This window comes from Adiantum capillus-veneris, chromosome 21 (genome assembly GCF_014529385.1).
Source record: "Adiantum capillus-veneris isolate H3 chromosome 21, ASM1452938v2, whole genome shotgun sequence".
In the NCBI taxonomy this organism is placed as follows: Eukaryota; Viridiplantae; Streptophyta; class Polypodiopsida; order Polypodiales; family Pteridaceae; genus Adiantum; species Adiantum capillus-veneris.
This window is the reverse complement of record NC_140951.1, coordinates 106,745,002-106,762,001: the sequence shown is the minus strand read 5'-3', so window position 1 is coordinate 106,762,001 and position 17,000 is coordinate 106,745,002. Positions and strand designations below refer to the sequence as shown.

General features: G+C 40.8%; 1 protein-coding gene across 1 annotated transcript in view; it reads right to left on the bottom strand.

Annotated features, from left to right (window-relative positions):
• The window catches only part of LOC147431484 (uncharacterized), an 83,367-nt gene extending 80,244 nt beyond the window's left edge, over positions 1 to 3,123 (bottom strand). The window contains exon 1 of the mRNA XM_086494584.1: positions 2,794 to 3,123. Coding sequence (XP_086350710.1) covers positions 2,794 to 3,028 — 235 coding nt within the window. The 5' untranslated portion in view covers positions 3,029 to 3,123. The remainder of the gene's footprint in view (positions 1 to 2,793) is intronic.
• Between the last annotated feature and the right edge of the window lie 13,877 nt (positions 3,124 to 17,000).

The window sequence follows — 17,000 nt, the reverse complement described above, 5'->3', positions numbered from 1 at the left end:
TCAGAACGGTAAGAACGGTGAGAGTGGTAAGAATGGTAACTCTTCTAACCAATCTTCCAACAGTCTCTCAGAAAAGAATTCTTCCAATGAATCTAAGGGTAAGGCTAACACAATTGCTAAACCTAAGCTTACTCCATATGAAAAGGTAGCACAAGGAATTGTAGGAGGATACATCACGTCGGAAGAGCAAAGCACTTATTCTAAGGAAGGTCGTTGTTTTCATTGTCACATAAAAAGAACATATCCTAAGCTTGAATCGAATGAATCTAAAAAATCCACAGAACCCACTTCCTCTGTACATGCAATTAATGATAACACGAGTGTACCCCAAGTTTCTCATGACCCTCCCATTGATGATTCTCTCATTAAATGTTAGGGTCGTATGACGAGGCAACGTTTTGTCATATTGTTTGACCCGGGTAGTATGCATGATGTGATAAGTCCCTCTCTTGTTAAGAGAGCCCGCCTAGATGTTAGTCAGAGATCTCCTATCGAGGTCTTTGGCTTTGTTCCTGGTATGGACGCTCTCATCACGGAGGAGTGCCTTGATGTGTTGTTTGCAATTCAACAAGCTGCCTTCACTAGAAGATTTGTTGTCTCTCCTCTCTCAGGATGTGATATGATTTTGGGCATTCGATGGTTTCGTGATGCTGACCCTCTCATTGATTGGGAGGCTAACACTTTCACTCTCAATGCTAAAAGTGATTCTCCCATTGTCATTCGTGGAGAGGACATTGTTCGTTCTCCATCTCTCATTGCTAACATGCAGGACAAGATTGAACGGATTAATGAGAAGGAGACTCTCTCACTCTCTTTTTCTCCAAAGCATGACACACAAGATTTGCATGATTGTGAGCAGCATCATGATTTGAATGATAATGCTGAGCATGATGATTGGGATGATAAAGACAAGCATGATGATTTGCATGATCAAGATCTGATTTCTCACAAGAATGATGATTTGCATGATCAAGATGTGATTTCTCACAAGCATGATGAGTTGCATAAAGAAGATGTGATTATTCACAAGGATGATGTATTAGTTGATGCTTTTTCTAGCGAAGCTAACCTCGTTGCAGATTCAATCAATCACAAAGGATCGATCTTGGCTCTCGAGCCTAGGTCCAAAGAACCCTCACAGGAAGTATTATATGTTCGCATGATTGATACGCACGCATTGTTCGAGTGTTTCATTCGTGATCGTTTCCTGTATTTTAGTCAGTGTCTTTATGTGATCACTTTTGTTATGCATGACATATTGTACGTTGAGCACGTTTCACTCATGAATGAGCACGAATGTATGCGGGGGTTGGGCTTATCGTTCTGCTTCCTCATGTTTGGTTGCTACCAAAACTGAGAGGAGTTTTGCAGCAAAAGGAGACCACACTACACGCACAAGTGCTTCCACATTATGCATACATGTTCTCCTACATTAAGCATACATGGCGTACATTTTCTGCAATTTCTGCAAATTACAACAAATGTCCGCTTTCTGCAATTTCTGAGAAAAAGATTGAAGTTTGAATTTTTTGCAATTTCTTGCGATTTTCTTGATTCCTGTCTGCTGATTTCTGAGAAAAAGGCTGAAAAAGACTGAAAATTGAATTTTCTGCTGCAATTTTTCCGATATCTGCTAACTTTTGTTGTACCTGCAGGGGGGGGGGGGGGGGGGGGGGGGGGGGGGGGGGGGGGGGGGGGGGGGGGGGGGCGCGCGCGAGAGAGAGAGAGAGAGAGAGAGAGAGAGAGAGAGAGAGAGAGAGAGAGAGAGAAAGAGAGAGAGAGACTCCTGAACCAACCAACTTGGGCAATGAATTAGTGATTATAGAATGGGGACAAGGTGGTGCTTGTATACTAACCTAGGGCCCCTTAAGTACCCCCATAAAAAATTGCCCTACCCAAGATTTTACAAATAAGTAAAATAAATACCTAAAGCCAAAATAAATATTGGGATCACATTGGGCTATGCACTTAAGATGCTATAACTTTAACAAAGATGGCATGCAGAACCAATGTGCGTGTAGCATTTGACCTTGCTGAGCTAGGACTGTCGATAACTACACCAGCATTAAATTTCAATTTTGCACGTCCATAACTCCAAGATTAGCTCCAAAGAAAGTCACTGCTTGTGGGCTCTGTGGCACATGGGTTCCTTTCCGTGTTCAATAAACAAGTGTTATCGTACTGGCGCTGCAAAAATGTTCTACCTAGTAGAAGCGGTCTCCTACCATTAACTTCATCAATTGACCAACGGCAGCCGATGATCGCTACTTGTGGACATGGTACATATATAAGTGGATCCTCTCCATCTTCCTCGAGTATGTTTCAGAGCCAGTAAATGTGTCCTTTCTGATATAACATTCAGAGCCTTCTAATCTTAAATATTACTAGTCCCCCTACATGTTCACAAGGAGGTCTCATTTGTAATCACCCAATCACGTAACATATGGGTTGTCTTATGGATATGTAGCAGTGCAGTCTTGTCCTTATTGTGGTAATTGATATTAAGATTTACCTTTAATCTTCTATAAAACATATGTGCCTCTGCCTGTGCGTTGCACAGATAGACAGACACATACATGAAATGCATACATATGACTGCTACATAGTGCAAGCACATTATATGCATAACAGTGACAAACTTATCATAAAAACTATTGCATATATGCCCTATACGTTGCACTCTCTCCGATTAGAGCCAGACAGGATGGGTTGCTATGTGCACAAAAGAACATGGGCAACGGTAGCTTGATCACAACAAACAAATCAAATTTGAAGCAGGAGAGATGAGCTAACCTGCACAGGTCTTTTCACTAGCAAGTTTGCGGATGAGGACGGCAATACCCACTGCGTGAACGAGCTCTGCAGCGACAAACAGATTGTCGTGGTTTTGAATCAAGACTCTGATGAGCACCATGGCAAACAAGGCAGTAGCGACGCAGATGAAAGCTTTGATTTTGGAAGGCTGGCGTTGGAACCATATCATGAGAGAGCGAATCAGATTGCGCGATTTGCGAGTAAGAGACGCCATCGCTGTCCAAGCTTCCGAATTCAGCACATTCAGGGTCCCCTCGTGCGATCTCTCTCGTTGTGGACGTCTGAAGTTTGAACTCTGAAAGCACTACAAAGTCGGCCACGTGAGAAAAGTGGACGCCGTCATTAATGGAAAGCAAAATAGTTTTGGTAAAAATAACGTTTTTGGCTTTCTAAAGGAAGCCCTAGTGTTTGAGTTGGGTTAGGCATATTGTTTTCGGGCCATGATAAAGACTTACCTTAAATGTTATTTCCATTTTAAAATACATGGCTTGACATTACTTGCATTCTATTGTTTTAGAATGCTAAAATGAAGCTTCACCTTGCATAATTTTAATAAATTTTATACATATACATACATACATATATTTATTTATTTTACACACACATATATATACCCACACACTAAATGAGCAAACCATGGTAAAAGGAAGAAAAAAAAGAGATATTCTTGAACAATGCTTTACCTTATATAATTTTAGTTAAACTCAACTTAATGATTTTATCATTTTCTTGTTATTTTAGAAAGCCACCGTGGTCCTTTCACTTGTTTTGGCCATGGAAAGTATACTTTCCTTTCAACTGTCCACTTGGACAGCCAAGATTTGTAAAAAAGCATAAGGCTTGTGCCAGACATCGGCGCCTATCGTGTCACACATAGGTGGACAAGTAGTAAATTTTAAACTTTTTTTACTAGATCAGCACAAATGAAGTTTATAGCTGAGTCGCACAGAGTGCAAGTAGGGGGAAGGGAGGTGTTTGGCATGAACAAGGTCGCACCCAGGGGCAGCACAGTGGAAAGCTCGTCTTTTCTACGAGTAGGGAGCTTCCATAACGCCCTCTCATTGGCGAGATGCTGTCAAGAAACAGGGAGATGATCTCCTCTACTAAAAAATAGATTAGCCCCTACCTTTTTCATTGTGCTAGTGAAACTACAGCAGGGTTTCTACATTTCAAGTGCAGAATCAGGATTCTCTAAAGATGGCAAAGCTCTTCACCCCACTCGTACGAGGTGCAAGTGGGGGGAGTGTGAGCTGAGTCGCACGAGGTGCGACTCTGCTCTTAGTGGGTAATAGATGCACCTTGACGTGAGCGTAAAGACAACGGATCGAGACCTGATGTTGCAGTTCGCACGCAATCTTTTGCTCATGTCTGCACTTTCGTGATGATGGGCAAAGGGATCCTGCCAGGTAGATTTGCGAGCTTTGACGGACATCGTTCCCATCCACTCTTCTTTTGCCACGTCATTTGCACACATATCTGAGCAGACGCGTGTGACAGAGGCCTAAGATTTTGCAGCGCATTCAATGAATTCTTAAAAAAGGGGGTCGATTACTCTCTCTCTCTCTCTCTCTCTCTCTCTCTCTCTCTCTCTCTCTCTCTCTGCACTAACATGACCTAGGAGAAATCTAAAAGGGTTCACGCTTCATACAGTACACCACATATGTTGCTCCCAACTACAAAACCATCTTCTTCTTTGAACGAGGAATCTCACCCACCCTTAAGTGTTCCAACCCATCCCCTTTAAGTGCAATCCACCAGCCATCTTAGATGTTTTAACCTTTCTTATGCTTCTTTGACATAAACATTGGGATCCCCAGTTTTGATTGCAAATCAAATTTTGAAAGAGAGAGTATATTGTGATGTGGTACATCATAGATCCGACCACCCAATGTGGGAGGCTAGAGTTCTTGATATGTAGTCTTCTTGGGGTCTTCTTGGTATGTAGCCTCTCAAGGTAATCTTAAGAGGTGCTTGCTCCAAAGCAAGAGAAGACTCATTCCGGTCTAGACTCATGCACACCACACTGGTGGAGTTGAAGGGTTGGATTTAGTGAATCACCTTTTGTTCATTTTCTTGGGTCTTTGATCATCCCCCTAGACAATGGTGTTGGCGGATACGCCGCGAGCGGACGCTAGCATAGCGAGAACAAGACCAACAACTCTATGTCAACCAAGGACGAAGCTCAACCCATAGGCGCATGGAAACAAGGAGATGGGTGGCAATGACCTACTCGACCTTCTAAGACAATTCTACTCAAGGAAACCAAATCTAGACGTCATATGCACTCGTGAATGCAACTCAACCTACAGTGTTCATGCTATCCGAAACTAGACCAAACGCACTCGAAAAGTCACGAAACTCATAGGAAATACTCTTCTCATCGAGAGGTCATTACCCTATGGACTCTGACTTGATATCCTACCTAGAACCGCCCCATGCGACAATCGCTATGAAGACAGACAGCAAAATGCAGGTCACCACTTTTCGGTTTGTATGATTCTAATATGCAGCTCTACTTGCTTTGAACCCACAGGTATAAAGAAATCACCAATCGGACATACGGTTTGCGAGAAAACTCACCCGCAAGCTCGTAGGATCTCGCTTCACCGACGACACCGAAATCGTGCAAGCTTGGCGTTGGATTAAATACGCACTCGAAAGGTCACGAAACTCATAGGAAATACTCTTCTCATCGAGAGGTCATTACCCTATGGACTCTGACTTGATATCCTGCCTAGAACCGCCCCATGCGACAATCGCTATGAAGACAGACAACAAAATGCAGGTCACCACTTTTCGGTTTGTATGATCCTAATATGCAGCTCTACTTGCCGTGAACCCGCAGGTATAAAGAAATCACCAATCGGACATACGGTTTGCGAGAAAACTCACCCGCAAGCTCGTAGGATCTCGCTTCACCGATGACACCGAAATCGTGCAAGCTTGGCGTTGGATTAAATCCCTAGCTGTTGCTCACATATTGGTGGTGTCGCTTTCGTAATGGAAGCTATGTAGAGTGTGTAGGGAACAGAAGAAGCCTCTCTCTCTCTCTCTCTCTCTCTCTCTCTCTCTCTCTCTCTCTCTCTCTCTCTAAGCCATCATCCAGGAGTTTCGAAATCCCAAATCGACTCTCCCCACAGTTGACCCCCCCTAGGTATCTATTTTCTATTTTCTTTTCTCATTTTCCTATCGGACCCTCAGTCCTTAACTGATATGTATCGTCATCTTTTTGCTTAATGCACAACCGTTGTTATGTCTATTAGGTCATATCTGACCTCCATGGACGATAATTCTCTCTCTCTCTCTCTCTCTCTCTCTCTCTCTCTCTCTCTCTCTCTCTCTCTCTCTCTCTCTCTCTCTCTCTCTCTCTCTCTCTCACACACACACACACACACACACACACAAATACAGCACAGAGTAAAACGTGAGATTAGATTGATTCAAAAGTGTCTTAGGGTTACAAAAATTGGTTTATATACAATCCTCCTTAGAGGTTCATTCTCACAAAGACTATTCGCCACTTAACCCATTACAAAATGTCATGTTGCTTCTAAAAAATAAGTGATACAAAAAAGTTGGGAAAGGCTTCTTTTGTGCTTTGTGCATATATCCTTGTAACTCGTTTTTCCGGGTGTCATGCTCTCTGGTTAAATTTGCTTCTCTTGTGTGGAGCATACTATTTTCTTCTGCTAGAGTGAGGGTTCGGGTTCGAACTCTATTAAAGATTGGGTGTGCTGCTCGCACATCATCTTCATTTTCAGCCACTATGCTCCTTGTTGTGGACTCTTGCAGAGGTCTGACCAAAGGGATTTGGTGGCCCATGCTCAGCAAGACACCTGTTGTGGCGGGGGTCACCATGGCCTTTCAAGTGCTCTCCCTTGAGATACTACTAGAGTCGGTCTCCATTCAGGGACTCCTGGCAGCAAGAGATCTAATTCCTGTATTCTTGTAAGGGCAACTTGGGCCTAAAATCTCTCATCCATCATTTCTTCTTTCTTTGTTCCTGATGGGATTGGTGTGCCATATGCTACTTGGGAGACTTCTACAGGGATGTAGCCCACTTCAAGGAGATCCTTGTAGATTTTTTCTCTTCCCTCTTCCGTCAATGGCAGGCATTCAGATGTTTTTTCAAGCTGAGATGTAGAGGGGTCAGGGCTTTGTGTAGTTTTCGTGGTGGTAGGAGGAGACAGTGGTGGCACTTCTGTCTTTTCTTCTGTTTTAGTCTCCTCTGTCTTCTCCTCTTTCTCTTTGTGATCCTCTTTCACTTCTGGCAATTCTTTTACTTTCTTCTTGATGTTTTGTATTTCTTCAGCAGTAAAGGGTTCTAGACTTTGTTGCTCAATTACCTATTCGGATTCTTCGAAATCCCGGATATAGTGATCCAATTGGTCCTCAAGTAGCATTGAGGAGTTGCCTCCTCCGATCTTGGCTGGCACATAGTATTCTTCGAAATTGCCTTTTAGCGCTCGCTCAGCCTTGAATTGCTCGATTAGTCTTTCAATGCAAGCCACTTTTTGACTGTTAGTCTCCTTTGGCTTTTCTTCCTTTGTCATCTTCGTTTTACCTTTCTTCTTTGGCGGCTCTTGTTCAGTGTCTTCTGGAACCATCTCGAGCTTTTGCCTTAGTCGAGTTGTAATTGCAGGGGCTGCAGCCGCAGGGAGCTCCTCTTTTGCATCTTCTTTCAATCTTAACCATTCATTTTGAGATGGTGGTTTTGGCCATCTTCCACGTGCACCAATGACTTCGTATGCAATCTTTGTCAGAATTTCTCCACCTCCAATGTACTTCAGGTTTCCGGTCCCCATTCCGACCACTTGTTCATGCAGATACTGAGTGTAGTTCACTTCTTTGGGTACACTACTCTTCAATGCCCAGGTGATGGTGGTGGCTACTGCATGTGGCGGAGTGGTGTACTTTTGAGGCCACTTACTGCACATGAAAGTATTGATTGTAGAGTCTGTGGATCTTAGTTTCTCTTGGATTAGCTAAGTTCTCAAAAGTCTTATTAATCTTGTTTTGAGAATAAACTTTGACTTCGTCTCTTCTTTCTCTCACTGAGCTGCCTTCATTTTGTAGCCCCAGAGCATTGGCAATGATTTGAGGGGTAATGACCACCTCTGTCTTCTGTCCATCAAGAGCTATAATCACAGCTTTGTCGTCTTTCTCGATGGAACTGGCTATTTCATATACTCTTTGAGTATCCACTCCTATTGGAGGATCCGTGAAGAATTTGTATAGATTAGCTCTTTCCAGGTGGTTGAGGATGTCCTCCTTGCTGGCGTATTCATTAAGTTCTCTAGGGATCATGGGCACATTAACTGTATTTCCTTGAGGATCTCTAAAAGTGCCTTGATATAATCTGATCCCTTCTGCTTCCAGTGTGCCATCATCCATCCACACCTTAGTGGGCTTTATGGTTTCTGGTGGAATGGTGAATTGCTCTGATGCAACTATGATGTCCTTAAGGACAGGCCTCTTCTTCTTTGCTAGAGATTTGCTGGTATCCATTGATCTTGAGTGCACTCCCAATTCAAAGTTATTGTCCTTAACACCATTTTAGATAATTTGGGAAAATCCCGTTTCCCAAATTCTAAATGTGTATGCTAGGATTGTGTTATTTAATGATTTCAAGCTCTAGTTGCCTTTAATTTAGATAAATTATCATGATTGTATGAGTCTATTTTAATTTCTCTACTATAAAATTTAAGAATAAATCTCCAATATAGTTTTTGGAAAGAGGATTTGTATGACATCAGTGCTTTTTAAAATTCAACAAATGCTTCTAGAAGTAGCTTCTCAAAAAATGAGGTGTCAAAAAAACCAATTGATATGATTTTAAAGCAGCATATAGATTGATTACAACAATTAAAAAAGATAATATGTAAAGGCAAATACTATTAAACACTCTTATCATAATTTGGTGACCTTAATTCATGTATAACAAAATACCTGGTCATGGTTTTGTAGCATGCTATCAAGTTTTAAATACACGATAATTTAAACAACGTCATTCAAACTAATATTTCACACTTAAAAAGTCAAAACAATACTATATAGTATCCTATGGCTATAAGACCATGAGATGCCATCTATTGCACCTATAGCCTTAAGGCCATATGGTGCTCTTTGTAGACATGTCTATGACTTTAATGTGTCTCTTTATGACCTCACGGCCATAGGGTTAGGATTGTTAGCTGGTCCCAACGTATAAAGAGATCCAGTCCTTCAAAGCCATATGGGACTTTATTTATGTGCCACCCAATGTCCCTAAGACTGTAGGTTGTCTTAGGGCCACCAGATGTTGTTTATGCCAATAAAAAACCCTTTTATGCTCTATGTTGGCACTCTATGTCCCCAAGCGCACAAGGTGTGCCTCGTATGCTAGTTAGAAACCATTTATTCTATATGTTGTCGCCATATGGCCTTAGACCATAAGGGTGCCCTCTGTGCTAGTAAGAAATCCTCTATACTCTGTGTTTGCACCCTATGGACCTAGGGCCACAAAGTACCCTCTATGCTAGTAAGAAATCCTCTACGCTCAATATTGAGACCATGTGGCCCCAAAGCCATAGGATATCCTCTATGGTAGTGAGAAAAACCCTCTATGATCTATGTTTACAAACAATTAAAAATTTAAACAATACTAAAGAATATCCTATGGCCCTAAGACCATAAGATGTCATCTATTGCACCTATAATTCCATTTGGTATTTTATTTAACTATACAAAGTTAGATGAGGCACTTACTTAGATAAACTATCATAATTCTAACTTTGAAATTATTTCTTAACATAAAACTACAATATAAAAACTCCTAATATAAGTTTGTGCCAAAGAATCAATGTTAAGATGAAGATTTTTTACATCAAGTACATGCTTTAAAACTTCACTCAAAGGTTTTAGAGATGGTGTCTCAAAAAAAGGAGGTGTTTAAAAACACCATTTGATGTGAATAATACGAATTGTATACATTGATTATGTCAAAATAGTATAAAGTATAAACATAAAGATTACCACCAACTTGACAGTTTCATAAAAATGATGGTCTTCATCGCATGTACAATAAAGTACTAACTAGAAAGAGTATAATATCTCCAAGATTGAGGGTGTTCAAAAACACCGTTTTGTAACACTACCAAATGTCAAGAACATTCTGATTGTTTGGATCACTTAATAAAGACAATTAATAAGAAAAAAAAGTTAACAAACCATAGAAGCATCAAACAATGAAACCAAAGAACTTGAATGAGAGAAGTCTCCTCACAATAGGATGCACTTCATTAAAAAAACAGTTTAAAGATGTTTCAAGATATCCCACAACATTCCATCAAGTTTAAATTTTGAAAAGTACACATTGCCAAATACTTAGTAGATGCTATTTCGAATACTTAACTAGTACACTTAAAATGGCCTCCTTCTCTTGATATTTTGAGTCCTTTGAGACATATAACATTGCATTACATAGTGAGTCTCAGGATCAGGATGGAACATTACAAAATTTCTTATGGTATAGTCTCTCTTGTCTTTAGCATACAACCATCCACATAACCATGGAACAATTTCATCTTTTGAAAAACTTTGAAGCAATTGAGTAGGTTGGTTCCAAAACTTTGGAAAAATCATATAAGTTCCTTGCATATTCCACATCACTCGATATGGACTATCATCAAATATTATAGTGTTGCCCCCATCTAAATAATCAAATAGCTTCCATATGGTCGAAAGATTTTTATGATAGGCTCTTTTGTAATCGATCATGAAATTTGAATTTTGGCAGCATCGGTTGTCCATAATCATCTTGAATTTGTGACTTTGTGTAGGAAAACAGGTCTTGATTATGTGTTGAGATTTTTGTAAACGATGGCAGCTCCAAATCCAAACCTCAAAGAACTCAAAGCAAAATCTTAAGAAATACTCTGCATCTGGACGCACCGCATACACCTCATTGTTATCTTCTACAATGCACATGTACTTGGTCCAAGTTGGCCTTGATTGAAGCTTAAATGTTGCAAGAAGCACACCCTCTAAATCCAAGATAAGCGTTCTTTTGTTCTGTTTGAAAGATGTTGGTAGATAATGAAACCATTGCTCTTGGTTTGAATGTGATATTTGATGTAATATGAAAGGGAGCTCCTCTATTTTGTGATAATCTAATAGCAAAATATTTTTTCTTAGAAGCCCTGAAATGATTAAAAAAAAAGTTAATATAGAGATCTTAAGTGTGTTGAAGACCTTAGGGACATAGGGTGCTAATTTGTGGTTACACTTAGTAAGTCCTATGCAAGAACACATGCCAAACTATGACCCTATGGCCTTAGATTCATAGGTTGTTGAGACCATAAAGTGAAATTCCCCAAGGTTATAGAGCAAGATTTGACCTTATGAGCATGTAGATTGTCCTTGATGGCACAGTGAACTCAAATTTCAAAGCAAACAACTATAAAAGCTTTTTAAAAAAAGAGCATTTGGCACATGAAACTCAGAAGTTACTTATAGTATTGAAAGACAATTTAAAAAACTATTAATCATTTACATCTTCATATAACAAAATCTCTGAGTACATAAAGATCTTTGTAAATGACAAATGTTACAAAACATTGCTCCATCATTTCTTGATATAGGGCTATTTGAGATCATACTTAATTTTTAGATGCTTTATATAATTCCTGGCTTCATGTACTTTGATCACAGGCTCCTTGTATCCCAAATTTTGGGCAAGTATGATTTCTTCTGTACCTTTCAAGGCTGATAATGATTTGATATTCTTTAAGACCCTTACTTTTTCTCGATCACGTGCTGAAAGTTTCTTGTCTTGACTTCGAGTGGACATTCCACTAGTGCTAGATGTTGTAACTTTCTCATCGTGAAGAGGACGAGAAACTTCTGGTAGCCTTCCCGTGTAGTAGTTTTTCCTAGAAAAATTAGATTTCTCTCCTCCCACTCTGCAACAACCTTGTGTATATGGTTATAAAGCTCATGACCTTGAGCAATGGGTGCTTGTCCATATAAATGAGACCCTGTAACTGTGCGAATGTCATTAACATGATTGAGAGCTTTGATATATGGTAGCAGCTCCCCAAGGAGGATATTATCCTCCTCATCATCAACATTAAATGATGGTGGAAAAATACAATTCAATGAAGGATTCACACATCCCTTTAATGGTTCATCATCTACAAGAAGCAATCTTCTTGCATCAAGCCCAAATTTTGATGATGCAATAGCCAACGGTTTGAAAAGTGCTTCTACTCCTGGATTATCTAAGCGAGTGATCCTTGATTCTACGCATGGTTGACATTGGCTTTGCCCCCAGATCATAAAGAATGGAAATTTTTCTTTAGCTTCCTTTTCTAAAATCTTGATGATGTCCACAACATGCATGTCATTAGCAGCTGACTATATCCCTACATTGAAATTGCTAAATAGAGCCTTTAAAAACTCAATGCATCCTGGACGAAGAACAATATGCTCATGTCCAAACTTTAAGCTCTTCATTTTCTTGGACTTTTGCCAGCATCTCCTCAGGAACAATCCACACAAGCTCACTATTATAGTCAACATTGGTTTGTTGGTGGATGGAAGGTCTGACACACCATGCACTTCGATTTCCAAATCCTGGGGTGCTAAAATATTTGTGTTGGATTCTCCTTCTGGCGTTTGCACATGTTCTGGAACTTCCATTGCCTTCTACTTCCATTGTGGTGTCATGCAATCCAATTCCCAACTCTTGGGCTACTAGAATATTTTCATTGGATTCTTCTTCTTCCCTTGCACATGTTCTGGAACTTTCACTGTCTTCTTCCTTACTCTTTAAATTTATCTCCAGTCGTTGTAGTAGTTGACCTTCAAAGACTTGTAGATTCTTGTCATCTTCGTCAGAAACTCTTTGGTTGACATGGAGATTGATAGAATCTTTCTCAGTAGGGTCAATGGCATTAGCATCCTCTATACCAACAATCTCGAGTAAAACTTTGTCAGCCGCAATATCTTGTTGAAGGACTGCAAGTTTAAAGAACACCTAATTTTAGATTCCAAAGTATCTACATTTTGATAACTCTTTTTTGTCACACTCTTAGAAAAAACTAATCGCAAGTAGCAAATTTACTAACTGACAACACATCTACAATGAATTTATTTTTATGCTCCTTATTGTCTAGAGATTCCTAATCTTTATCTAGCTACATTAGTTCTTTGTCCATGATGGTGGCGCCTAGAAGTATACTTAGAGAAACATTTATGCCTTTAAGCTCTAGAGCAGAAGTCTCATTTTCTATTGCCATGATCTTCTTGCATTGGATGATTTCCTTGACTAAGTTTCTTATGGCCTTCAGGCCATACGGTTCTCTTTGTAGATATCTCTACGACTTTAAGATAATCCAAAATATGTCTCTTTATGGCCTCAAGGCCATAGGGTTAGGATTGTTGGGAGGTCTCAACATATAAATAGATATATGACTTCAAAGCCATATGGTACTTTATTTATGTGTCACCCTATGGCCCTAAGGCCATGGGTTGTCATAGGGCCACAAGATGCCCTCTATGAGCACTAGTAAAAAACCATATATGCTTTATGTTGGCACCCTATGACCCGAGGGCCACAAGGTCTGCCTTTTATGCTAGTAAGAAACCCTTTATGCTACATGTTATCACTCTATGGCGTTTGGGCCATAGGGTGCCCTCTGTGCTAGTAACAAATCCTCTATGCTCTATGTTTGCACTCTATGGACCTAGGGCCACAAGGTACCCTCTATGATAGTAAGAAATCCTCTATTCTCTATGTTTGCACCCTAGGGCCACAAGGTAGCCTCTATGCTAGTAAGAAATCCTTTATGCTCAATATTGAAACCCTATGGCCTTGAGGCCATAGGATGTCCTCTATGCTAGTAAGAAAAACCCTCTACGCTCTATGTTGGCACCCTATGTAGACTTGAGGGCCACAAGGTACCCTTTATAATGCTACTAAGAAACCTTGTATGCTCTAGGGGAGCACCAAATAGCCCCTAGGCCACAAGGTTCCCTCTATGCTAGAAAGAAAACCTCTACGGTCTACATTGGCAACCTACAGCCCTCGGGCCATAGGGTGCATCAAATGGCTCCTAGGCCACATGGTGCCCTCTATGCTAGAAAGGAAACCTCTGCGCTCTACATTGACACTCTATGGCCCCAAGGCCATAGGGTGCTCCGTACGCCTAGTATGAAACCATTGAAACTCTATATTAGCATCTAAAGACCGTAGGCCACAAGGTGAGCTCTATGTTAGTAAGAAACCATCTAAACTCTATGTTGGTAGCCAAAGGCCATAGGATAGCCAAGGAACCCTTTAGGAGCATTCCCCACAAAGACCACCTTATGGCCCCATGGTGATTTAGTGGCCTAGGTGCCCTTCTTAAGACTCTTTTATTTTTGTATCATATGGCCCCAAGGAAATAAGCTATCCTCTATGCTATCAAAAAACCGTTTATGCTCTTTGTTGGAATCATATGGCCCCAAGGCCATAGAGTGCTCTCTATGCTAGCAAGAAACCCTCCATGCTATATGTTTGCACCCTATGGCACCAAGGACACAGGGTGTCCTCCATGATAGTAAGAAACCCTCTATGCCCTAAGTTTACACCCCATTTGACTACGTTGACACCCTATGGCCCTGGGGCCATAGGGTGCTCCTTAGGGCCACAAGGTGCCCTTCAACTTAGGAAGAGACCCTTTATGCCCTAAATTGGTACTTTTTGGCCTCAGGGTCATAGGGTGCCTTCTATGCTAGTAGGATACATTATATGGTCTATGTTTCCACTCTATTGCGTAGGGCTAAAAGGTTTGCTCTACGAAGAAACCATGTATACTATATGTTGGCAGTGTATGGACCTATGGATAGAAGGAAACCCTACGGGTATAGGGTGTCCTCTATGCTACTATCATATGGTCCAAGGGCCAGATAGTGACCAAGATATCATGTGTGTGAGAATTCTCAACTATATATACAAAAACCACTTTATGGCACTATGGCGTCCCAAGGGCAACAAGGTGCTAATAAAAAGCCCTCTATGCTCTATGTTGGCACCCTATGGCCCCAAGGCCATAGGGCGGTCTTTATGCTAGTAAAATTCCCTCTATGCACTATGTTTACCTGTATACTTATACGAAGCCATTTATGCACTATGTTGGCGTCTTATAACCCTAGATCCATAAGATGTCCTCTATGGTAAAAGAGAAATTGTACATGGGATAGGATGGAATCCTATGGTCCTAGGGCCATAGGGTGTCTTCTATGCTAGCAAAATCTGTAAGTTAATACTCCGAAATTGAAAGAGCTTTTCAGAAAAAAAAAGAAAAAAAAACTTCTACTTCCATTGTGGTGTCATGCAATCCAATTCCCAACTCTTGGGCTACTAGAATATTTCCATTAGATTCTTCTTCTTCCCTTGCACATGTTCTGGAACTTTCACTGTCTTCTTCCATTGGATTACTCTTTAAATTTATCTCCAGTCGTTGTAGTAGTTGACCTTCAGAGACTTGTAGATATTTGTCATCTTCGTCAGAAACTCTTTGGTTGACATGGAGATTGATAGAATCTTTCTCAGTAGGGTCAATGGCATTAGCATCGTCTATACCAACAATCTCGAGTAAAACTTTGTCAGCCGCAATATCTTGTTGATGGATTGCAAGTTTAAAGACACCTAATTTTAGATTCCAAAGTATCTACATTTTGATAGCTCTTTTTTGTCACTCTTAGAAAAAACTAATCGCAAGTAGCAAATTTACTAACTGACAACACATCTACAATGAATTTATTTTTATGCTCCTTATTGTCTAGAGATTCCTAATCTTTATCTAGCTACATTAGTTCTTTGTCCATGATGGTGGCGCCTAGAAGTATACTTGGAGAAACATTTATGCCTTTAAGCTCTAGAGCAGAAGTCTCATTTTCTATTGCCATGATCTTCTTGCATTGGATGATTTCCTTGACTAAGTTTCTTATGGCCTTCAGGCCATACGGTTCTCTTTGTAGATATCTCTATGACTTTAAGATAATCCAAAATATGTTTCTTTATGGCCTAAAGGACATAATGTTAGGATTGTTGGGAGGTCTCAACATATAAATAGATATATGGCTTCAAAGCCATATGGTACTTTATTTATGTGTCACCCTATGGCCCTAAGGCCATGGGTTGTCATAGGGCCACAAGATGCCCTCTATGAGCACTAGTAAGAAACCATATATGCTTTATGTTGGCACCCTATGACCTGAGGGCCACAAGGTCTGCCACTTATGCTAGTAAGAGACCCTTTATGCTACATGTTGTCACTCTATGGCCTTTGGGCCATAGGGTGCCCTCTGTGCTAGTAACAAATCCTCTATGCTCTATGTTTGCACCCTATGGACCTAGGGCCACAAGGTACCCTGAATGATAGTAAGAAATCCTCTATTCTCTATGTTTGCACCCTATGGACCTAGGGCCACAAGGTAGCCTCTATGCCAGTAAGAAATCCTCTATGCTCAATATTGAAACCCTATGGCCCCAAGGCCATAGGATGTCCTCTATGCTAGTAAGAAAAACCCTCTACGCTCTATGTTGGCACCCTATGGAGACTTGAGGGCCACAAGGTACCCTTTATAATGCTACTAAGAAATCTTGTCTACATTGGCAACTTACAACCCTCAGGCCATAGGGTGCATCAAATGGCTCCTAGGCCACATGGTGCCCTCTATGCTAGAAAGGAAACCTCTGCGCTTTACATTGACACTCTATGGCCCCAAGGCCATAGAGTGCCCCTTACGCCTAGTATGAAACCATTGAAACTCTATATTAGAATCTAAAGACCGTATGCCACAAGGTGAGCTCTATGTTAGTAAGAAACCATCTAAACTCTATGTTGGTAGCCAAAGGCCATAGGATAGCCAAGGAACCCTTTAGGAGCATTCCCCACAAAGACTACCTTATGGCCCCATGGTGATTTAGTGGCCTAGGTGCCCTTCTTAAGACTCTTTTATTTTTGTATCATATGGCCCCAAGGAAATAAGCTATCCTCTATGCTATCAAAAAAACGTTTACGCTCTTTGTTGGAATCATATGGCCCCAAGGCCATAGAGTGCTCTCTATGCTAGCAAGAAACCCTCCATGCTATATGTTTGCACCCTATGGCACCAAGGACACAGGGTGTCCTCCATGATAGTAAGAAACCCTCTAT